Source organism: Danio aesculapii, chromosome 17, assembly GCF_903798145.1.
Source record: "Danio aesculapii chromosome 17, fDanAes4.1, whole genome shotgun sequence".
Lineage (NCBI taxonomy): Eukaryota > Metazoa > Chordata > Actinopteri > Cypriniformes > Danionidae > Danio > Danio aesculapii.
The window spans coordinates 10,925,031-10,949,537 of NC_079451.1; the positions used below are offsets into that span (position 1 = coordinate 10,925,031).

At 43.4% G+C, this 24,507-nt stretch overlaps 1 protein-coding gene across 2 annotated transcripts in view; it reads left to right on the forward strand.

Annotated features, from left to right (window-relative positions):
* Positions 1-23,237, forward strand: part of slc35f4 (solute carrier family 35 member F4) — an 82,675-nt gene extending 59,438 nt beyond the window's left edge. For both annotated transcript variants that reach the window (XM_056477128.1, XM_056477129.1), the window contains exon 7: positions 21,628-23,237. In XM_056477128.1, the coding sequence (XP_056333103.1) occupies positions 21,628-21,869 (242 nt within the window). In that variant the 3' untranslated portion in view covers positions 21,870-23,237. The remainder of the gene's footprint in view (positions 1-21,627) is intronic.
* Positions 23,238-24,507: the final 1,270 nt, after the last annotated feature.

A 24,507-nucleotide genomic window follows, 5' to 3' on the forward strand; every position in this document is an offset into this window, starting at 1 on the left:
CCGAACGAAAGTGAAAGTGCCAGGGGAAATGTGGATAGCGCAGTGACGCAATGACATTAATCGAATTATGTGCTATAACATGTAAAACAGGATCATAAAAGGAACATTCAAAAAGCAACTTATAATGTTATGTGTTTGTATCCATGATTCAGGGTTTGTTGCATGTGTTTCCCCCTAATGCTGTCCGATACAGCAAAGCTGTTAGTTTACAGCAAGCGTTTTTGTCGGAAGAGCTGTACGAGAATTGGAGAATGGCGGACTTGGTCTTTTATCAGTTGAGTTCATTACTATTAAGACACATCGGCTAAATCTGTGCTGCTGTTCGCCGTTGTTTAAAATTCTCCAGATTACATGCAGGGTTAATGGTTGGAATCAGGGCTTCACATTAAAACCTACCAGCCCGCCAAATGCAGGTAGATTTCAGTTGTGGCAGCTTAGACAGCCACCGCCACTAGCCACTTTGACCAGTTGAATTTTTTTTTAAATTGTAGTTAAAAGCAGGGTTCGACAATAAGGATGACCCAATGATCGTGCAAATGTGATCTTAGAATCGAGAAGCAGCACGACTGACAAAAATAATTGTGCTTACGCAAGGGAAAAAAAAAAGGTGCGCACAGGTGATGTGATGCGAGCGACTATTAAAAAGCGTGCTCACTCCCATTTGCTTGCGTGAAGCAACTGTGCCTAGAGGAAATGCAACTGCAATGATCGGTTCTCTTTGAAATAGACTGGACACTAGTGCTGTCATGCACCCACAGTTCTGCTGCTCAAGATTTAAAAAAAATATTCATCCCTTTGTAAGCAGCAGCGGTTGCTTTCACTTTAATCATTCTTTGAACAGATTATTAACAGGCCTAACCAGGGGCGTCGCTAGACCCCATTTACTGTGACACGTGCCCGAGTAAAATTCGCCAGTGCACCAGTAAATGCTTTGGGATGTGATTTACTTCATATGCAAAGTGTATTTATTAAGAGTCGTAATTCCAAATTAAAGATGTTATGCTCTATGTGCAACCGAACCCACGCTGGTGAAAGCAATGTAGTTTAATCAAAAAGCAAACTGAGCATGTGCGCAGAAAAAATCATATCCATGTGCCTCATGCACCGCTCCTGCACTGACGCGCTTCTCTGCTCAAGTCCCAGTTGCAAACATGCACACCGGAAACATAGCCGCACTACTCACGCACCGCACATGCATTGTGAAACCGGCACAACAGTCTTCTATGTGGAGGAGTCGGCACACAATGAGTTTTGCAAGTCGACAAAACAACGTTTAAATAATAAGATGGTGATCTTATTTAGACTAAGCATGGCTCCTTGTATTAAGCAAAAAGTAGGGACGATGAGTCAGGGAGGTACGACTTAATAAACCCAAATAAAGCCATGAGTCGGGTCTAAGATAACACACAACAGATTATTCTATAAAACATTTTTTTTTGTATTCTATAGAATTATCTAGAGAATTTCATTCAAATGAAATTAATATTCATGCAAAAAGTTTCTTAAATTATCTTAGCATCACTCCAGTTGTGTCTAGATTGTTTTTCAGTTACATTTACGATTAATTTCTGTTAATTATTTAGAATAATAATTGTATAATAACAATAATACTGTTATTTATTTATAATTATATATTTATTTATAATGTGTGTGTGTGTGCGTGTGCGTGTGTGTGTGTGCGTGTGTATGTATGTGTATTGTATAAATGTGTGTGTGTTTATTTTTTGAGGGGGAGATGTGCCCCAGTAGAGCTTTATGTCTAGCAACGCCCCTGGGTCTAACTTTAACCGTGTGCGTGTGATCATGCTTTCATTATCACACACAGCATGTTTTTTACCTGCTTTCTTTTGCTTAGTTATTTTTGTTAATATGGATTAATTATCATCCTTTACAATAGCATTGCTTTAATATGAGATTAACTCCCCATTTATGTGTAGTTAACTGGTGATCTGGGACCTTTAGCCAGGGCAGATTACTGTGCATATTTTAGATACATGACAATAATTCTTTTTTAAATCACAGTTTTTTAAATAAAAGTTTTGTTTACTAAAAAGTGTATGTATACAGCTATATTTTGGTTGTTTTCACACAATATTTAAAATCCTTAAAAACAAAATACAAATCAAGTAATTTTAGCATGTCAAAGTCAGATCTACGATATAAAATACTCTGTAAAAATGCAGAGCCAGGGATCAGACCCAGGGATTGAGGAGGAGAGAAGTCATCCTCATTTATAGTGTATACATGGTTATCTTTATAATGATATAACAAATTGTGGTTATATTTATATGAAATTACGAATAACATATGTAGCAGGGCATTAAATTACTGTTAATTTCTTTGCATTTTAACTTTGTAAACTATAAAATCATGGGTCTCCTCACAGTTTGTGTCTCATTTTGTGAGCCAACTGACAACAGTTGTTGACTCCCCTCTTTTATCCCCTGCTCTGCTGGCCACGCCCACTCCTCCCTCTGCTCGCAGAGCTCCACACCCATTATGAAGCTTTTTTGAAAAAATTCTAAGGTAGACTTGAACTAAAAGAGAGGGATTTCGTGGCCCTTAAAAGTAATGTCATAGTAAGGTGTTTTAAGCAATTTTGTCTTGACAGACCGGCACAAATATTTACTCTCATCATACTTAACATGTATGATCTTAACATGTCATCTGTTTTATTTTGCTGACCAGCTCTCATAATTCATGGTAAAACTGTCAAATGCACAGCATGGAGCAAATGAATTTGTAGTGATCAGCAGACTCGACTTCAGTGTAGGCAAAAATTAAATAAGCTGAGTAACGTTATATATCAGTAATATTGAGTATGATGATCTTATGTCATTCGAGATTGGCTGGATTCAATAGGTGCGATCGACTTTATGCACCACTGTGCAGATCGATTGAAATCTGTCTTAAAGCGGTGCATGCTGATTTGAAATTTTGTCCGGATTGACGCTGCGCGGACGCCACGTGACTGTCACATGTGGCATCAAAGTACCATCCAGCTGCAGAACCGCAGAACCACAAATGTTTCAGGCACACACAATCTAGCACACAGGATTTAGGCAAACCATATATGGTAACTAACTCCTTAGCATTATCGCCACCTATTGAATTTCACAAATATGGTTTCCCATTTCTGTCATAATTATTATATCGTAATGATCATTTTAACATCTCTGCAGTTTCTGAACTCAAATTATGTAAATAAAAATAATTGGTTAAAGACACTTATGACTTTATTCATGTGTCCACATCCACAAAGAAAACATAATAGACCGTCTAATTGTAGGATTAAGTGTAATAAACTAATTTTAGGATTTTAATATTATCATACTTGGTTAAAATAACTTTGTTGTAAAATATAAAAAGCAAACAATAATGTGTCACATTAAAATAAATTACTATAGTTAATCATTTAAACAATATATAATATAGTTATAAACTGATTATCTTAACTGATTATAAACTACTATATTTTACTAAACTGTCACAGCTGTTGTATATATATGTTTACTTTTTTATTATTAATTATTAATAGTTAATTTGTTTCTATTGCAAAATTTTGGTTTAAAAACAATATATTGCTTACTATTACTAGAGTATTTAATGTGGGAAATCATTAATGAAAGTTATTAGAAAAATAAGCAAATACACACCATTAAATCGCTTGAGTAAAATATTAATATAGTGTTATACATTTATTACATGTAAAAAGATTTTTATTACATATAAAATGTATTATTGCCTATATTAACTTGCTATCATTTCCTTTATTATAAATGAACCCATTATATAAACGAAACCTGTCTAATTTAAATCTTTCAGCAAGGCCAGCAAATGAGTATCTGCTATATGTCACGGATTGGTCAGGCTCTCACGATCCCCACTCACGAAGATCACCATCACCTGACTTCTAATGAGCACACAGCTGCATCACATTCACGAGCACCAGATAAAAGCACAGCACTCCAGTCGCTCATTGTCCGGGCTCGTCTCGACGAAAGCGGACAACTGAGCGACCACTCAGCGTAGTCATCCTCAGCTAAAACAAACGCTTTACTTACCTGTTCTCTTTGTATTCCTCCTAGTCTTCCTGGTCCACCCGAATCGTCCTGTCTTCCAGTCCTTCCAAGTCTGTGTCATCCTCTGTCAGCTGTATCTGGTGTGTGCTGTCCATCCTCGTGTATTCCTGTTACCCAGCCACGGAGGAAAAGACCCCAACATCATTCCTGATCCTCCTGGCTATCCTTCATGTGCTCCTTGTTGTCATTTAATAAACACCCTAACGTTTCCTTACCTCTGTCTCCTGTCCGCTTCATAACAGAAGCCCGGACCAATAACGACGACAACATGAGCACCCCCGATCACTTTCAAGAGCTGGTGGACCAGTTGAAGCGGATTCTACAGCCACCAGCTCCACTTTCCAACGCACCACCAGCACCGAGCACTTCCGCCTCCACAGTTTCTTCTTCGGCCCTTCCTTCCAGTCCCATGGCCCGACCAGCGCCCTACTCAGGCGGAGCGGGGGAGTGCAATGGTTTTCTGTTACAATGTTCCCTCATATTCGAAATGCAACCTTCTCTATATCCCACAGATAAGTCAAAGATCGCCTACATCGTATCACTACTCTCTGGGCCTGCACTTAAATGGGCTGAGACGATCTGGAACCAAGCCGGGCCGGTCATGAATTCCATCACTACCTTCACGGAGTATTTCAAAGAGGTGTTTGGACGTTCTGATGGGGAAGTAGCCGCTGGAGAGCAGCTGTATCATCTAAAGCAAGGTACTCTATCTACACAGGAATATGCTCTCCGGTTTCGCACTCTAGCAGCTGCAAGTGGATGGAATGAGAGATCGTTGTTGACCACGTACCGGCTCGGCTTGGAACCCACTCTCCGAATCCAGCTGGCCACATTAGATGATACTATGGGTCTGGAGAGATTCATCCAACATTCTCTCCGATGTTCCGATCGTCTCCGTTCCTATCAACAGGACACCATCACCCCCTCGTCTGCACTCCTCCAATCGCCTGAGTCAACAGCCTCTCCAGAACCAGAACCCATGATAATAGAGTCTGGAAGACTGACATCAGCGGAACGACAGAGGAGGCTGACCCGGGGTCTGTGTCTATACTGCGGTGTCAGTGGACACACCCGTATGGAGTGTCCCCTTCGTCCCATTCGGACTTCAGTGAGTGTATTCAGTACGAATATTGAACAATGTAAACCACTTACTACCACCGTACAAATAACTACTGCCTCTATTTCTCTCCTTGTCACAGCCCTCATCGACTCCGGGTCAGCAGGGAACTTCATCTCCCAATCCCTCTGTCGTCAACTCCACCTACGTACTGAGGCGTCCTCGCATATATACCAGATACAACCGATAACCCGGTGCACTCGATCTTCGACCCGTATCCATCGACGATGCGAAGACATCCTTCTTCAAGTGGGGTTGTTACATCAAGAGAGGATTCAATTTCTGGTTCTGGAGGGTGCAAATATGGACATCATTCTAGGGCGCCCGTGGCTGGTGAAGCACGATCCCATCATCTCTTGGGGCACAGGAGAGATAAAGAAATGGGGATCTGGATGTACACCTACCTGTTTTCCAAATCTCCCTCTTCAAGGTCGGAACCCCATTTCTTTGTTTACAACATCGGTCGAGAGTCCTCCTGAGAAGCAGTCTATCCACATTCCTAAGGAGTACAGCTCCTTTCATGATGTCTTCTGCCCCAAGAGAGCTTCCCAGCTACCGCCGCATCGGCCATGGGACTGCGCGATCGACCTAGTTCCAGATGCCCAGTTGCCAAGAGGTAGGATCTACCCGCTCTCGCTTCCAGAGAATCAGGCAATGGAAGATTACATAAGGGAGGCTCTGAGTCAGGGGTACATACGTCACTCAAAATCACCAGCCGCCTCAAGCTTCTTCTTTGTGGCCAAGAAGGACGGAGGGCTGCGTCCATGCATCGACTACAGGGTCCTAAATAACGGTACAGTAAAATACCGATATCCCCTTCCTCTGGTACCAGCCGCTTTGGAACAGCTCCGAGAAGCTAAAGTCTTCACTAAATTGGACCTCCGCAGCGCGTATAATCTGATAAGAATACGTGAGGGGGACCAATGGAAGACAGCATTCGTGACCCCTACTGGCCACTATGAATATGAGGTCATGCCTTACGGTCTGGTCAACGCCCCCTTCGTATTCCAAAACTTCATTCATGAAGTCCTCCGGGAGTTTCTTCACCACTTTGTAATAGTGTACATAGATGACATCCTCATTTACTCCCGGAGTGAGGCCGAACATCGCCAACACGTTGCGGAGGTCCTACACACATTGAGAGAACATCACCTCTACCTCAAAGCGGAGAAATGCTCATTCCACCAGAAGTCGATTCATTTCTTGGGATACATCATTGACCAAACCGGTATACGTATGGATGGGAAGAAAATTGAGGCTGTTCTATCCTGGTCAGAACCCACTTCCATTAAGGAGCTCCAGAGGTTTCTTGGGTTTGCTAACTTTTATAGACGGTTTATCAAGGACTACAGCAGGATTACATCACCTCTCACTAATCTCCTCAAGGGTAAACCCAAAGGACTGGAGTGGACCAAAGAAGCAGCCGCAGCCTTCCGCCTTCTTAAGAAGGAGTTCACAAGGGCCCCACTCCTGACTCATCCTGACCCAAATCTTCCTTTCGTGGTGGAAGTGGACGCATCCACCACCGGCGTCGGGGCAGTATTATCCCAACATCATGATACACCGCCCCGACTGCATCCCTGTGCCTATTTCTCTCGGAAGTTGAGCCCGGCGGAGCAGAATTACAGCATAGGAGACAGGGAGCTTCTAGCAATCAAGCTAGCCTTGGAGGAGTGGCGTCACTGGTTGGAGGGAGCCAAACATCCGTTCCAGGTGATCACAGATCACAAAAACCTCCAATATATCAAAGAGGCCAAGAGACTATGTCCACGTCAAGCCAGATGGTCACTTTTCTTCTCACGTTTTGATTTCTCCATTTCCTATCGTCCAGGACCCAAGAATCTAAGAGCAGACGCTCTCTCTCGTTTACACGAGCATCACGATCATGAAGAACTCCCAACGAAGATTCTTCCCGAACACATCTCCATTTGTCCGATCACCTGGAACGCTCCTCCAGTCGTTGCCACTCCGGAAGCCCCTGCTCCGCCGGGATGCCCTCCTCATCGGCAGTTCATACCACCTGAACACCGGGTAGATCTGATCCACTCCTTACATACCTCGCTAGGCACTGGACATCCAGGGATCAACAATACTCTCTCGCTAGTATCCCAACGATTCTGGTGGCCAAACATGGCAAGGGATGTGAGGCAATATGTTCAGGGCTGTAAGGACTGTGCCCAATCCAAGAGCCCACGTCATCTACCCGCTGGAAAGCTCCATCCCTTGCCGATTCCGAACCGTCCCTGGTCACACCTAGGAGTGGACTTTATCACTGACCTCCCCTCGTCAGAAGGTAATACCTGTATTCTAGTCATCGTGGATAGATTCTCAAAGTTTGTCAAACTAATCCCTCTGAAAGGTCTTCCCACAGCCTTTGAAACAGCCGACAATATCTTTAATCAAGTCTTCAGGTCATTTGGTATTCCAGAAGATATTGTGTCGGACAGAGGTCCACAGTTCATCTCACGTCTATGGAAAGCCTTCTTCAAGCTCCTAGGTGTGGCCGTCAGCCTCTCTTCTGGATATCATCCCCAAACCAACGGGCAGACAGAGAGGAAGATTCAGGAGGTGGGACGGTTCCTGAGGACCTTCTGCAGTGGTCACCAGAGCTCCTGGAGCCAGTATTTGGGCTGGGCAGAATATGCCCAAAATTCACTGCGGCAACCCTCCACCGGACTCACGCCATTCCAGTGCGTCCTGGGCTTCCAACCACCGCTCTTTCCCTGGGATGGCGAACCATCTGATGTCCCCGCAGTGGATCACTGGTTCCGGGAGAGCGAGAGAGTCTGGGACGAGGCTCATCAACATCTGCAGAGGGCAGTCCGTCGAAGCAAGGTAACCGCCGATAGAAGAAGGTCTGAAGAACCCAGATACACACCCGGACAAAAGGTGTGGCTATCCACCCGGGACATACGCATGCGACTGCCCTCTCGCAAGTTAAGTCCCCGATTTGTTGGTCCCTTCACCATCGTGGAACAGGTTAACCCCGTCACCTACAAACTACAATTACCCTCTCACTACCGTATTCACCCTACATTCCACGTATCACTCCTGAAACCCTATCACGATCCTGTTCTTCCCTCCACAGAGCCTGACCACGAAGAGGAACCCCCTCCTCCACTGCTCCTAGAAGAAGGAGCCGTCTACGCAGTGAAGGAGATCTTGCGTTCCCGACGTCGTGGTGGCCAGTTGGAGTACCTGGTGGACTGGGAAGGGTACGGCCCCGAAGAAAGGACATGGGTTCCCAGAGCTGATATTCTCGATCCTAGTCTCATGGTGGAGTTTCATGAGAGCCACCCTGAGTTCCCAGCGCCTAGAGGCAGAGGGAGACCACCACGGCGTCGGAGGTGTCGGCCCTCAGGAGCGGGCCCTGGGGAGGGGGGTACTGTCACGGATTGGTCAGGCTCTCACGATCCCCACTCACGAAGATCACCATCACCTGACTTTCTAATGAGCACACAGCTGCATCACATTCACGAGCACCAGATAAAAGCACAGCACTCCAGTCGCTCATTGTCCGGGCTCGTCTCGACGAAAGCGGACAACTGAGCGACCACTCAGCGTAGTCATCCTCAGCTAAAACAAACGCTTACTTACCTGTTCTCTTTGTATTCCTCCTAGTCTTCCTGGTCCACCCGAATCGTCCTGTCTTCCAGTCCTTCCAAGTCTGTGTCATCCTCTGTCAGCTGTATCTGGTGTGTGCTGTCCATCCTCGTGTATTCCTGTTACCCAGCCACGGAGGAAAAGACCCCAACATCATTCCTGATCCTCCTGGCTATCCTTCATGTGCTCCTTGTTGTCATTTAATAAACACCCTAACGTTTCCTTACCTCTGTCTCCTGTCCGCTTCATAACACTATATTGACTCTGACAGACAATAATGACTGATCATCTATGATGACTGATAGAAAACTGTTCAGTCTATTATAATTGAATGGCAATCGGTAACAACGTTTCCCCCATTCACCCGTCTCAATCGTAATATTTGTGAAATAAAGTAAAGTAAACACTATTGTTTATTGTGTACAATTTTTATTAACCACATATATCAATATATATCGATGACGTTAATAACATTAACATCCGCCTTTAATAAGAAGACGTTAATAACATTAACATCCGCCGTAACCATGTATGGTTTGCCTAGATTGTGTGTGCCAGATTTTGTGTGCCTAAAACGTGTGTGGTTCTGCGGGCCTGCAGCTAAATATTATTGGAGAACCGCGACAGTGCTCCGAGATCAGACTTATTCAGTCAGTGCAGCATCTGAAGAGCGACTGCAGGAGCTGCGATGACGACACTGATATTAGACGACTGGCTGACTTCACCGCATGACAAAAACCACGTGCATTTCGGGTTTATTATTGGACAAATTCCGATACACAAATTTCAAAACAAACAATTGTCATTTTGGATTAAAGTGCTTTTTTGAAAATGCTTTCATTATCCAAAATAATCTTAATCATTGTTTAAGACTTAATCAAAACACCTTGTTTTGTGTTTTACACTAATATATACTGGAAAGTTTTATATCTATAAATGTAAATAAATGTAATTCCCTTTTTAGCATTTCATCATGACTGCCGCAACTTTGAGCCCCGACGTGTCCAGCTGTCCGGCTTGACCGCTCCGTTTTCAACTCCGCCTTCGCCTGCCCTCAGCTAATCCCGTTGATCACCGGCTTCAGCCATGGTTCAAGTCGAATACACCTAATGCATTCAGTAGCGAATCTTACTTAACGAATCATTGATTCAAATGAATCAGTTAATTAAAAAGACTCGATTAGTATCTAGTAATCTACTCCTGCCGGGAAGGTCTCAAGAATACCACACACAAATTCAAAGAACTCCATGCTCCTGTGAGTTTTTCATATGCACATTCAGTGGTTCATAAATACATCTAACATAACTCATAAATGCATGAGGAAGGCAATGCAAGAACTTCATATATACATAATTGTGTAAACATTTTGATGAATTGATGAATTTGAGTTGTGGATTTATGAATTGTTCTGTGCATTTATGAGTTTTAGGAATGCAAGGGTATTATTTTTGAGACTAATCTGGCTCCATGCAAAGAAACTAACAAAATACAATTTATTACAAAATTAAGATTTGTGCAAAATAAAACTTGGACATATTAATGACAGGCATACTGTATTATAAGTGATGTCCTCTTAACTCAAGGCAAACAACCAGACTATAATAATGGGGTGGTGAGGTTGCCAAGACAACAGTAAATGCCTTAAGAGGGTGCTTGTCCTGAAAAGCAGTCTTTCAAGGTCAGTTTGTTATATTCCACTTGGCTTTTCTTCACAACGTCTTCTATGATTCATTTGTAAGTTATGCTGCATTGCTTATGATAGACCATGTACTGCATTTCAAAGAATTGTAAATGAGAACTCTTTATATATATATATATATATATATATATATATATATATATATATATATATATATATATATATATATATATATATATATATATATATATATATATATATGGTTTTATATATATATATAAAACCAGTGGGAACAAAACAAACAAACAAAAAATAATAGTACATATATACATACAGTACATATACATACATATGACCGTATGTACACAAATACATCCATTCTACACGTGTATATCTATATACATACATATATGAAAATATTAAATTAATATCATCCAGAAAATAAACAAATAAATAAAATAACTATAAAATAAAATTAGGCGACACAGTGGCACAGTAGGTAGTGCTGTCGCCTCACAGCAAGAAGGTCGCTGGTTCAGGCTGCGTCAGTTGGCGTTTCTGTGTGGAGTTTGCATGTTCTCCTTGTGTTCGCGTGGGTTTCCTCTGGGTGCTCCGGTCTCCCCCACAGTCCAAAGACATGCGATACAGGTGAATTGGGTTGGCTAAATTGTCCATAGTGTATGAGTGTGTATGGATGTTTCTCAGAGATGGGTTGCCGGCTGGAAGGGCATCCGCTGCGTAAAACATGTGCTGGATAAGTTGGCTGTTCATTCCGCTGTGGCGACCCCAGATTAATAAAGGGACTAAGCTGAAAAGAAAATGAATGAATGAATAAAATAAAATTAATAAAAGGTTGCCAAACATATTCATAACCTCTAGAATTATGTAAATATTTGATCGTGGATAATTATATTGTCGTTGTGGGGAAAGCCAGGCATTTACTCCATTACTTTTCAAAGATCTCTAATTGTAATTGATGCATGTGTTATTTTTTTTCAATTTCCTCAACTTCTGCTAATATTTTACACCATTTATCTTTATTTGGTGGGTCTTCTTTATACCATTTCCTGGTTATAGGTTTTTGTACTTGTTGCCAAAAATATCTTAAATAGATATCTACCCTCCTTTTCAAGTTTAATAGGGATATCTCCTAGATAAAGTACTTTGAATGATCTTGGAATATGAAGATATCATTGATGGCGGAGTGCACAGTTTCCCAAACACTGTTAATTCTTGAGCACTGCCAGAATGCATGCGCATGATGTGCCTCTTCTACCCACAGTTCCTCCAACAGGATAAGGAGACCCTGACTGTAATGATTAATTCTTGGTGTAATAAAAAATTTAATCAAGTTTTTTCCAACAAAACTCATGCCACATTCTTGAGCTTGTTGAGGTATGTGGGACAGCACATATTTTAACCCATTGGTCCTGATTCAAAATAATGCCTACTTCCTTTTCTCATTTTAATCTTATATAGTCTGTTGAGAGTCCTCTAGAATTACTTATTTGTCACGGATTGGTCAGGCTCTCACGATCCCCACTCACGAAGATCACCATCACCTGACTTCTAATGAGCACACAGCTGCATCACATTCACGAGCACCAGATAAAAGCACAGCACTCCAGTCGCTCATTGTCCGGGCTCGTCTCGACGAAAGCGGACAACTGAGCGACCACTCAGCGTAGTCATCCTCAGCTAAAACAAACGCTTTACTTACCTGTTCTCTTTGTATTCCTCCTAGTCTTCCTGGTCCACCCGAATCGTCCTGTCTTCCAGTCCTTCCAAGTCTGTGTCATCCTCTGTCAGCTGTATCTGGTGTGTGCTGTCCATCCTCGTGTATTCCTGTTACCCAGCCACGGAGGAAAAGACCCCAACATCATTCCTGATCCTCCTGGCTATCCTTCATGTGCTCCTTGTTGTCATTTAATAAACACCCTAACGTTTCCTTACCTCTGTCTCCTGTCCGCTTCATAACAGAAGCCCGGACCAATAACGACGACAACATGAGCACCCCCGATCACTTTCAAGAGCTGGTGGACCAGTTGAAGCGGATTCTACAGCCACCAGCTCCACTTTCCAACGCACCACCAGCACCGAGCACTTCCGCCTCCACAGTTTCTTCTTCGGCCCTTCCTTCCAGTCCCATGGCCCGACCAGCGCCCTACTCAGGCGGAGCGGGGGGAGTGCAATGGTTTTCTGTTACAATGTTCCCTCATATTCGAAATGCAACCTTCTCTATATCCCACAGATAAGTCAAAGATCGCCTACATCGTATCACTACTCTCTGGGCCTGCACTTAAATGGGCTGAGACGATCTGGAACCAAGCCGGGCCGGTCATGAATTCCATCACTACCTTCACGGAGTATTTCAAAGAGGTGTTTGGACGTTCTGATGGGGAAGTAGCCGCTGGAGAGCAGCTGTATCATCTAAAGCAAGGTACTCTATCTACACAGGAATATGCTCTCCGGTTTCGCACTCTAGCAGCTGCAAGTGGATGGAATGAGAGATCGTTGTTGACCACGTACCGGCTCGGCTTGGAACCCACTCTCCGAATCAGCTGGCCACATTAGATGATACTATGGGTCTGGAGAGATTCATCCAACATTCTCTCCGATGTTCCGATCGTCTCCGTTCCTATCAACAGGACACCATCACCCCCTCGTCTGCACTCCTCCAATCGCCTGAGTCAACAGCCTCTCCAGAACCAGAACCCATGATAATAGAGTCTGGAAGACTGACATCAGCGGAACGACAGAGGAGGCTGACCCGGGGTCTGTGTCTATACTGCGGTGTCAGTGGACACACCCGTATGGAGTGTCCCCTTCGTCCCATTCGGACTTCAGTGAGTGTATTCAGTACGAATATTGAACATGTAAACCACTTACTACCACCGTACAAATAACTACTGCCTCTATTTCTCTCCTTGTCACAGCCCTCATCGACTCCGGGTCAGCAGGGAACTTCATCTCCCAATCCCTCTGTCGTCAACTCCACCTACGTACTGAGGCGTCCTCGCATATATACCAGATACAACCGATAACCCAGTGCACTCGATCTTCGACCCGTATCCATCGACAATGCGAAGACATCCTTCTTCAAGTGGGGTTGTTACATCAAGAGAGGATTCAATTTCTGGTTCTGGAGGGTGCAAATATGGACATCATTCTAGGCGCCCGTGGCTGGTGAAGCACGATCCCATCATCTCTTGGGGCACAGGAGAGATAAAGAAATGGGGATCTGGATGTACACCTACCTGTTTTCCAAATCTCCCTCTTCAAGGTCGGAACCCCATTTCTTTGTTTACAACATCGGTCGAGAGTCCTCCTGAGAAGCAGTCTATCCACATTCCTAAGGAGTACAGCTCCTTTCATGATGTCTTCTGCCCCAAGAGAGCTTCCCAGCTACCGCCGCATCGGCCATGGGACTGCGCGATCGACCTAGTTCCAGATGCCCAGTTTGCCAAGAGGTAGGATCTACCCGCTCTCGCTTCCAGAGAATCAGGCAATGGAAGATTACATAAGGGAGGCTCTGAGTCAGGGGTACATACGTCACTCAAAATCACCAGCCGCCTCAAGCTTCTTCTTTGTGGCCAAGAAGGACGGAGGGCTGCGTCCATGCATCGACTACAGGGTCCTAAATAACGGTACAGTAAAATACCGATATCCCCTTCCTCTGGTACCAGCCGCTTTGGAACAGCTCCGAGAAGCTAAAGTCTTCACTAAATTGGACCTCCGCAGCGCGTATAATCTGATAAGAATACGTGAGGGGGACCAATGGAAGACAGCATTCGTGACCCCTACTGGCCACTATGAATATGAGGTCATGCCTTACGGTCTGGTCAACGCCCCCTCCGTATTCCAAAACTTCATTCATGAAGTCCTCCGGGAGTTTCTTCACCACTTTGTAATAGTGTACATAGATGACATCCTCATTTACTCCCGGAGTGAGGCCGAACATCGCCAACACGTTGCGGAGGTCCTACACACATTGAGAGAACATCACCTCTACCTCAAAGCGGAGAAATGCTCATTCCACCAGAAGTCGATTCATTTCTTGGGATACATCATTGACCAAACCGGTATACGTATGGATGGGAAGAAAATTGAGGCTGTTCTATCCTGGTCAGAACCCACTTCCATTAAGGAGCTCCAGAGGTTTCTTGGGTTTGCTAACTTTTATAGACGGTTTATCAAGGACTACAGCAGGATTACATCACCTCTCACTAATCTCCTCAAGGGTAAACCCAAAGGACTGGAGTGGACCAAAGAAGCAGCCGCAGCCTTCCGCCTTCTTAAGAAGGAGTTCACAAGGGCCCCACTCCTGACTCATCCTGACCCAAATCTTCCTTTCGTGGTGGAAGTGGACGCATCCACCACCGGCGTCGGGCAGTATTATCCCAACATCATGATACACCGCCCCGACTGCATCCCTGTGCCTATTTCTCTCGGAAGTTGAGCCCGGCGGAGCAGAATTACAGCATAGGAGACAGGGAGCTTCTAGCAATCAAGCTAGCCTTGGAGGAGTGGCGTCACTGGTTGGAGGGAGCCAAACATCCGTTCCAGGTGATCACAGATCACAAAAACCTCCAATATATCAAAGAGGCCAAGAGACTATGTCCACGTCAAGCCAGATGGTCACTTTTCTTCTCACGTTTGATTTCTCCATTTCCTATCGTCCAGGACCCAAGAATCTAAGAGCAGACGCTCTCTCTCGTTTACACGAGCATCACGATCATGAAGAACTCCCAACGAAGATTCTTCCCGAACACATCTCCATTTGTCCGATCACCTGGAACGCTCCTCCAGTCGTTGCCACTCCGGAAGCCCCTGCTCCGCCGGATGCCCTCCTCATCGGCAGTTCATACCACCTGAACACCGGGTAGATCTGATCCACTCCTTACATACCTCGCTAGGCACTGGACATCCAGGGATCAACAATACTCTCTCGCTAGTATCCCAACGATTCTGGTGGCCAAACATGGCAAGGGATGTGAGGCAATATGTTCAGGGCTGTAAGGACTGTGCCCAATCCAAGAGCCCACGTCATCTACCCGCTGAAAGCTCCATCCCTTGCCGATTCCGAACCGTCCCTGGTCACACCTAGGAGTGGACTTTATCACTGACCTCCCTCGTCAGAAGGTAATACCTGTATTCTAGTCATCGTAGATAGATTCGCAAAGTTTGTCAACTAATCCCTCTGAAAGGTCTTCCCACAGCCTTTGAAACAGCCGACAATATCTTTAATCAAGTCTTCAGGTCATTTGGTATTCCAGAAGATATTGTGTCGGACAGAGGTCCACAGTTCATCTCACGTCTATGGAAAGCCTTCTTCAAGCTCCTAGGTGTGGCCGTCAGCCTCTCTTCTGGATATCATCCCCAAACCAACGGGCAGACAGAGAGGAAGATTCAGGAGGTGGGACGGTTCCTGAGGACCTTCTGCAGTGGTCACCAGAGCTCCTGGAGCCAGTATTTGGGCTGGGCAGAATATGCCCAAAATTCACTGCGGCAACCCTCCACCGGACTCACGCCATTCCAGTGCGTCCTGGGCTTCCAACCACCGCTCTTTCCCTGGGATGGCGAACCATCTGATGTCCCCGCAGTGGATCACTGGTTCCGGGAGAGCGAGAGAGTCTGGGACGAGGCTCATCAACATCTGCAGAGGGCAGTCCGTCGAAGCAAGGTAACCGCCGATAGAAGAAGGTCTGAAGAACCCAGATACACACCCGGACAAAAGGTGTGGCTATCCACCCGGGACATACGCATGCGACTGCCCTCTCGCAAGTTAAGTCCCCGATTTGTTGGTCCCTTCACCATCGTGGAACAGGTTAACCCCGTCACCTACAAACTACAATTACCCTCTCACTACCGTATTCACCCTACATTCCACGTATCACTCCTGAAACCCTATCACGATCCTGTTCTTCCCTCCACAGAGCCTGACCACGAAGAGGAACCCCCTCCTCCACTGCTCCTAGAAGAAGGAGCCGTCTACGCAGTGAAGGAGATCTTGCGTTCCCGACGTCGTGGTGGCCAGTTGGAGTACCTGGTGGACTGGGAAGGGTACGGCCCCGAAGAAAGGACATGGGTTCCCAGAGCTGATATTCTCGATCCTAGTCTCATGGTGGAGTTTCATGAGAGCCACCCTGAGTTCCCAGCGCCTAGAGGCAGAGGGAGACCACCACGGCGTCGGAGGTGTCGGCCCTCAGGAGCGGGCCCTGGGGAGGGGGGTACTGTCACGGATTGGTCAGGCTCTCACGATCCCCACTCACGAAGATCACCATCACCTGACTTCTAATGAGCACACAGCTGCATCACATTCACGAGCACCAGATAAAAGCACAGCACTCCAGTCGCTCATTGTCCGGGCTCGTCTCGACGAAAGCGGACAACTGAGCGACCACTCAGCGTAGTCATCCTCAGCTAAAACAAACGCTTTACTTACCTGTTCTCTTTGTATTCCTCCTAGTCTTCCTGGTCCACCCGAATCGTCCTGTCTTCCAGTCCTTCCAAGTCTGTGTCATCCTCTGTCAGCTGTATCTGGTGTGTGCTGTCCATCCTCGTGTATTCCTGTTACCCAGCCACGGAGGAAAAGACCCCAACATCATTCCTGATCCTCCTGGCTATCCTTCATGTGCTCCTTGTTGTCATTTAATAAACACCCTAACGTTTCCTTACCTCTGTCTCCTGTCCGCTTCATAACATTATTGCTCTATATAATTTAGAAATTGTTTTAGTCATACTTTTCTTGTATGTCTGAATGAAAATCTGAACAAGCTTATTGTTCCAATCCTCATCCTGTATTTCTTTTATATAATAGTCCCACAACTGTAAATATATAAATAGATCTTGGTTTATAAGCCCTGTAAATGTAAATTCACAGTTGCAGTGTTTGATATTAAATCATTTCATTTTAATTTAGAGCCATTTAATGAGTTGCAAACGCTATTAACTTGATTAGATCTTTGACTTCACGAGCACTCATTTTAATAACAAAAAGGTTGTTTATTTTGAAGTCATCCAAACGGCACTCTTCCTAAAATCTCAAAAACTCCCGCTGAAGATTTTTACAGTAATGAATCTTCTTTTACTGGAGTTAATTGGTTGTGTGGCAAAGAGGACTTTGGTGATTTAGACAGTGTGGGCACAAGGTCACATCTGAATTATAAGAACTCACTCCCGTGTAGTTAAATAATTTTATAGAAATTGCCAGCAATCACTGAACTGTTAATAACATTAAATAATTGCACAGGGTTTTTGTGCCAAGCCTGGTTAATCTCTCATTTATGCCTAATTAATTTTATAGTTTGCACTTTCCTTCTGTTACTTTTCAAAGTGTTCAGCCTGAAAGATGATAAAATGGGTGTAAAATCAGACTCTTTTTTTCTTAGTTTGACACTTTCTAAGGTGATAACAAGATAAGATAGAAGAAGAGTGCAGTTTTAAATTGGACCATCAAGTAGTTCACTAGCAACCACATAGAAACATATTAAAAACATTCAATTTAATAACATATTTATTACCAGTTTGCACCAGCACAAACCCTCTTTTGGCATTTAAAAGTTGTTATGTCAGAATTTAACAAAGTCACATAGTGGAAAATGTAAGCAATGTGCCAACAGTTATTTTAACAAATGAATAAATAAAAAGATATGAAAATGCACTTTAAGAGATAGCACACGTCTTCCAGATGTAAATGCTCACATCTGATAGACAGACAAGCATATGTTGCTGCTGGTATGTAATGTAAACAGAGTTTCAGGACATTTTGTGCAATGGCAAACACTGTTTAAAGATATAGTTCTAAGGCCAATCCCAATTCTATTTTTGTACCCCTTCCACTTGGCCCTTGAAACAGAGTGTGAAGGGGAAGGGCTTCAAAATTTACCCCTAAGAAATGGGACAGCACTACAGCATCTGCACACGTCATCATATGTCATCGTGAGCTCTTACTTCATATGAGATCAACGATCGTGACTGCTTTAGTGATTCCAGTTGTGCTATTTTTTGGTATTTATCTTCAGGAAATCACTAATGCATGTTATCATAATGATCTAGTGTGGCAATAAGATTGTAATACTGTGCATTTACACAGTGGCCATATTCATCTATTCATCATATATCTACACAAAAACAACATTAAAGAGCCCATATTATGGGTTTTTGAAAATGCCCTTCCATGTAGTGTGTAACACAGCTCTAAGTGAAGTGAAATATCCAGCTAAGGCTTAAATCTGTAAGTGTACAGTGTTTAAAATTATTGATTCATCTATAAAAGAGTCGACTCATAGTGCTTCAAACGAGTCGTCTTGATAACGAGTCATTAGGTGTTTCGCGATGACTACGAAACACAAGTAGTTGGGCGCGCAAACCCGGGAGATTTGAAACCTGCGGCCCCGCCCACTAACAGAAAAAAAAGTCTCACACACACACACACACACACACAGACAGACACTGGTCGAATGAAGTCACGCTGTGCAGATGGATATTATGGACAGTCTAATCAAAGATGAAACATCAGCAATATAGCCCAGCCTTGAGCAGTTCTGAGTGCTTCTGAAAACTATATGCTTTCAAAGAAGACTTCATCAGTTTGTTAAAGGAAGGATCAGTATAGACTGTCAGAACATGGATCAGTGCATCATGGATCTGTTTCTACCCCCATTTCACAAGTGTAAGTAAGTGCGATTAAAATTATTGCCTCGTTTACTCTAGCTTGCAAATTATGTATTTAGTTGTGTTTTGTTACTTGTAACTGCGTGTACTGTATCAGGTTAACTCTTTATATTCTCATATCTCGTGTAAAGCCACGTTGAAAACGCGACGCGTGCCGCTTTGATTACGGATCGTCAGCTGTTTACACACATGCAACGGACAAGTTTCAAAATATTTCAGCTCAATATTATTGTCTCCTCGTGTGTGTAACGCACGGGTATTCGCGGATATAACTGAGCGCCGCTCCTCTATGGACGCGCTGGCCCTGTGTGTGTGTGTGTCTGTGTCTCCTCGTGTGTGTAACGCACGGGTATTCGCGGATATAACTGAGCGCCCCGCCCTCTCTATTCAACCGGTCCTCTATGGATGCGCAGGCCCTGTGTGTGTGTGTGTGTGTGTGTGTGTGTGTGTGTGTGTGTGTGTGTGTGTGTGTGTGTGTGTGTGTGTGTGTGTGAAAAGAGCAAGAAGACTGTGACCTCCTCGCCAGTTCTTGGACTTTTTGCTCAATAAAATAGTTAGTCGTCAGTATTTTCTAGTCCATCGTCTGTGTTTACATTCACCCACTGGCAGCCAAAATCCACTATGAAGCGTGTATGCACTGTGACTACTTTTATATTGAAGATTAGCAGCTGGGCATTTCATTCTGCCTCGTGCTGAAGCCTTGTCCGTGTCGACCAATCGCAGTAGGCTGTCAACGGTCCAATCAGCGCAGATTAGCTTCGCGCTGAGGAGGGGTTTGAGAACAAATGAATCGCTGAACGATTCATATGGGAGTCGCTAGGATAATTAGGTAAAAATAAATGCAGATTATAAGACCATCAAAGTGTTTTTTGACCTTGCATGCATATTAGACTGTTGTTGGAGACCCTTACAACCTAAATATGACCCTATTTCATGTATAATATGGGCTCTTTAACATTATAGCAGACACTGTAAAAAGCTCATTCCCAGCCACTAGACTTTTCTGACAGAGTATTCGAGTGTCAGATGTAAAAAGTATGTTGTGGGACTGATATACCTGGGTTATTATTAGCGATTATAGAGAGCGAATTTTAGAAATTTTGTTTTTATTTTTGCGTTTTTTTTTAAAGCATAACGTTAAAACATCAATGCGGTTATACATTTATTAAAACGTGTGATTGTTTGTTGTAAAAATTCATAATAATGAATAAATATCTTTTTTGATGCACTTGAAATGTTGACTACTGTATACCCCTAAAACAGGTATCCTCCCCTGTAGCACGATGACATACTGAATCTGGTCCGATAGTTAGTGGATGTGGATGTGCAAGGGTTTGTTTTGCTAAAAACAAGAATTGTTTGTATTAATTAATAAATTAATCATTACATTGTGTGTTATCAACATCTACACCTATCCTGTCCCTAAACCTCAGTTATTAATGTCTACACCTACCCTTAACCCAAACCTCACATTTATTAATGTCTGCACCTACCCGACCCGAAACCCAATCACAGTTATCAACGTCTACATTTACCCGACCCTAAACCCAACCATCACAGTTATTAATTTCTACACCTTCCAGACCCTAAAAGCAATGTCTACACCTACCCCAACCATAAACCCAACCCTCACAGTTATTAATGTCTACAACTACCCCAACCATAAACCCAACCCTCACAGTTTTTAATGTCTACACCTACCCCAACTCTTAACCCAACCCTCTGTTATTAATGTCTACACCTACCCCAACCATAAACCCAACCCTCACAGTTATTAATGTCTACACCTACCCCGACCCTTAACCCAACCCTCACAGTTATTAATGTCTACACCTACCCCAACCATAAACCCAACCCTCACAGTTATTAATGTCTACACCTACCCCAACTCTTAACCCAACCCTCACAGTTATTAATGTCTACACTTACCCCAACCATCAGTTATTAATGTCTACACCTACCCCAACACTAAACCCAACCCTCAGTTAATAATGTCTACACCTACTCCAACTCTTAAGCCAACCTTCTCAGTTATTAATGTCTACACCTACCCCAACCCTAAACCCAACCCTCATTATTAATGTCTACAGCTACTCCAAACATAAACCCAACCTTCACAGTTATTGTCTACACCTACCCCAACTCTAAACCCAACCCTCATTATTAATATTTACAGCTACTCCAAACATAAACCGAACTCACAGTTATTAATGTCCACACCTATTCTAACCATAAACCCAACCCTCACAGGGGCATGTGCATTACAATATCCACTACATAATGGACCAGATGCAGTACATTCTTGTGCAACAGACTGCAGCGAAGACGTCTTGAAAACAGGCCTTAAAATTTGAGCTCATAATGTTATCAAAAAGACATTTCATCAGCTGCACAACATACTGGTTCCGCACACCCTCAAGTTCATTCCTAACAAAAACGACCGTTATATTTAGTAACCTTAACTTTAAACATGACTTTTTTCTTTTTTTATTTCTCTGTTCGGTGATCAGCTATTGATGTGCTGAAGCATGAGGTCATCTTCAGCGTGGTGCGTCTGGCTGCCACCTGCATCATCTGCCTGGGCTTCCTGCTGCTGCTGCTCCCTGAGGAGTGGGACACGGTCACCTTGCGCTTCCTTACTACACTGGCTGACAAGAAGACGGAGGAGCACGGAGAAGAGCTCACAGAATCCAGCGTCCACACGCGCAGCCGGAGTAGAGCCAACGGTGCAGTATCCATTCCCATGGCATGACCTTTGACCTGTGAATGAGTAGCCAGCGGTCAACATAGATCCAGCAGTTTGATTGTGTTTTGGAAGGAAGTAAAAGTGAACAGTGAAGCAAAGGAAGGATGGTGTTTCTTTAATAATAACCACATCAGTGCAGATGTCACAAAGTAAAAAACGAGAGCACGCCGTCCTGGGGTCTTATTTATAAACATGGCGTACACACAAAATGAGGGTGGAAAAGTAGGTACTTCAAACACTAAGGTTGTGATTATCAAAAGCAAACTTGATAGAAAGCTGTAAGTCAATGGTCCCAAACTCACTTCCTGGAGGGCAGCAGCTCTGCATAGTTTAGCTCCAACCCTCCAACTCACACCTGCTTGATAGTCTCTAGGGCTGCGTCCGAAACTGCCTACTACCCAGTAGGTACTGCATTTGAATTTAAACGTACTACTCACCTGTTAGAAAAGTATGTTCTATACAGTATGAATATGAGCTGTATGAATGGAATTTGGACGTACTACATCTGCCATTTTGTCATAGTCATACATACCCGTGACATACCCGTGTCAGTTGCGTCGCTTCACTCCCATTCATGAATTCACTCGCAGGGCAACATTGGATAGCGTAGCGTGCATGGAATCTCGCTGGAAGTAGTAGGTCATCTGGGTACTTCTCACATACTAATTTTCTAATTCTGTTAATTTGAATGTACTACTTGGCTTGCATACAGATTTTAGCATATTATATAGTATGGAAGTATGCGGTTCCAGACACAGCCTAGTAGTCTTCAGCTGTGTTTGATTAGGGTTGGAGCAAAACTGTCCAGAGCTGCGGCCCTCCAGGAATCCAGTTTGAGACCTATGCTGTAAGTAAACATATTTAACTTAAGTATACCCCATGAGCCATTATCAATAATAAATATATTCAAATTTATTCTAGCGTACGTTAACTTTTAGGAAGGTTTCTACACCAATTTTTATAAATGAGACCCCTGCTCTTTATTAGAGATTTGAGTTCTCTGAGAATAGCGTTTCACTGGTGCGGGGATATTTACTGACAGTATTTTTTTAATTTACAAACTAAATCTAGCATTTTCTTCCCTGCTGTTTCTATGGGAAGTTACGCATCCATTCCATAGAAATGGACTTTCAGACTTTGGTCTCCCGTTGCACGCCAGCCCTGCACCCCTGAACCTCTCGACTGACCCTCCCCATGGAATGTATTCTGTGAATATAGACTCTGTCAGGGCCAGTTCGGCTCACATGAATGCATTCAGAGATCGGATATATATGTCTATGAAATATGAGGAATATTTGCATTGTATGTAGTAGTGTAATATATAGAAGAAATATAATATGCTTTAATGAATAAGCTTTTCTTTTCCTTTTATAATAAAAGACAAAAATAAAGATCTACAGTACTTTGAAAAGTGCCTTTCATTTTTTTTATTAGCACACAGGTAAATAGTGCAAACGTCACATTCTGCACAAGAAATCTTTTTTTAGATATTTACGGAGAAGCCATTTTAGGAGCCAATTTGCTGGGAAAGAAAAACACTACTCATATACCTGAAGCGATTTAATAATTAAAGTCACCATTATAACTGAGGCAAAAATTAGAAAGCCTTCAAAATGAAATATGATGGTCTCAATATATTATGTTGTTACCTGGATGAATATTTCGTAATAAATTCAAAAGACATTCAAAATTGAAATACATTTTAAAAGAATTTCACCCCTTTGAATAGTTAAAAAATTTGCTCAAAAATTTTACTCATCCTCTGGCCATTCAAGATGTGTGTGACTTAATTTTGTCACATTAAAGAAGTCTTTTGACCTGAACCTTGAAACCTGGCTATTCATAAATTGCAAGTCAATGGCAACCTCGATTGAGAGAGTCAAAAACATACAGGTACAATAAAATTAACATCAAAAAGATAATTTCCCCATGATTTACTCACTAAAAACTATAGCTTTATGACTTTCTTTCTTCAGATAAACACAATTAGTGTTATATTAAAACTTTTTGAGTCCATTCAATACCATTGGTTTAGTCGTGCAAACTAACAATAGCAAAGTGGCTGCTGCTGGCTTTTTAGACATAGCAGGTTTGGTGTCTTGTGTCACAAATCAAGTGATACTGGCAGTGACGATTCTCAGTGTGTATACTCAACTTATTGGTAATAGAACAGCTTGCTTGGAACCTCAACTGTGGGGATACTAAAAAAAGGACCAGGTACTAGCTGGAACAACTGCTCCAGTGGACTCACCATACAGTAGCCATAAGTGAGACAGTAACTGACCCAGTTCATAAGATGGGGATTAAAGGAGGCCATGATAGATGAATTCTCCGCAACGCCAGAGTAACACCCCTACTCTTTTACGAGACATATTTAATTACCTAAGAAAGTCAAGATCTTGATGTCTCATCCAAGGGATGATGATTGTCAGACTATTATGTCCCCATGACTATACTGGGGCATTATGATCCACATAGACTGCAGGATAAGCACTACAGGCTCACAGCAGCCTCTCTGTGAGTATCCCAAAGTAGCGGACAGCCCACTGTAATCCCATGAAAGCCTAGTGTGGGCTATCCCATTCAGGCTGCCAGTGCAGAGTCCAAAGGTTGGCCCATTGGTGTTGGCCCTGTACATTGGCGG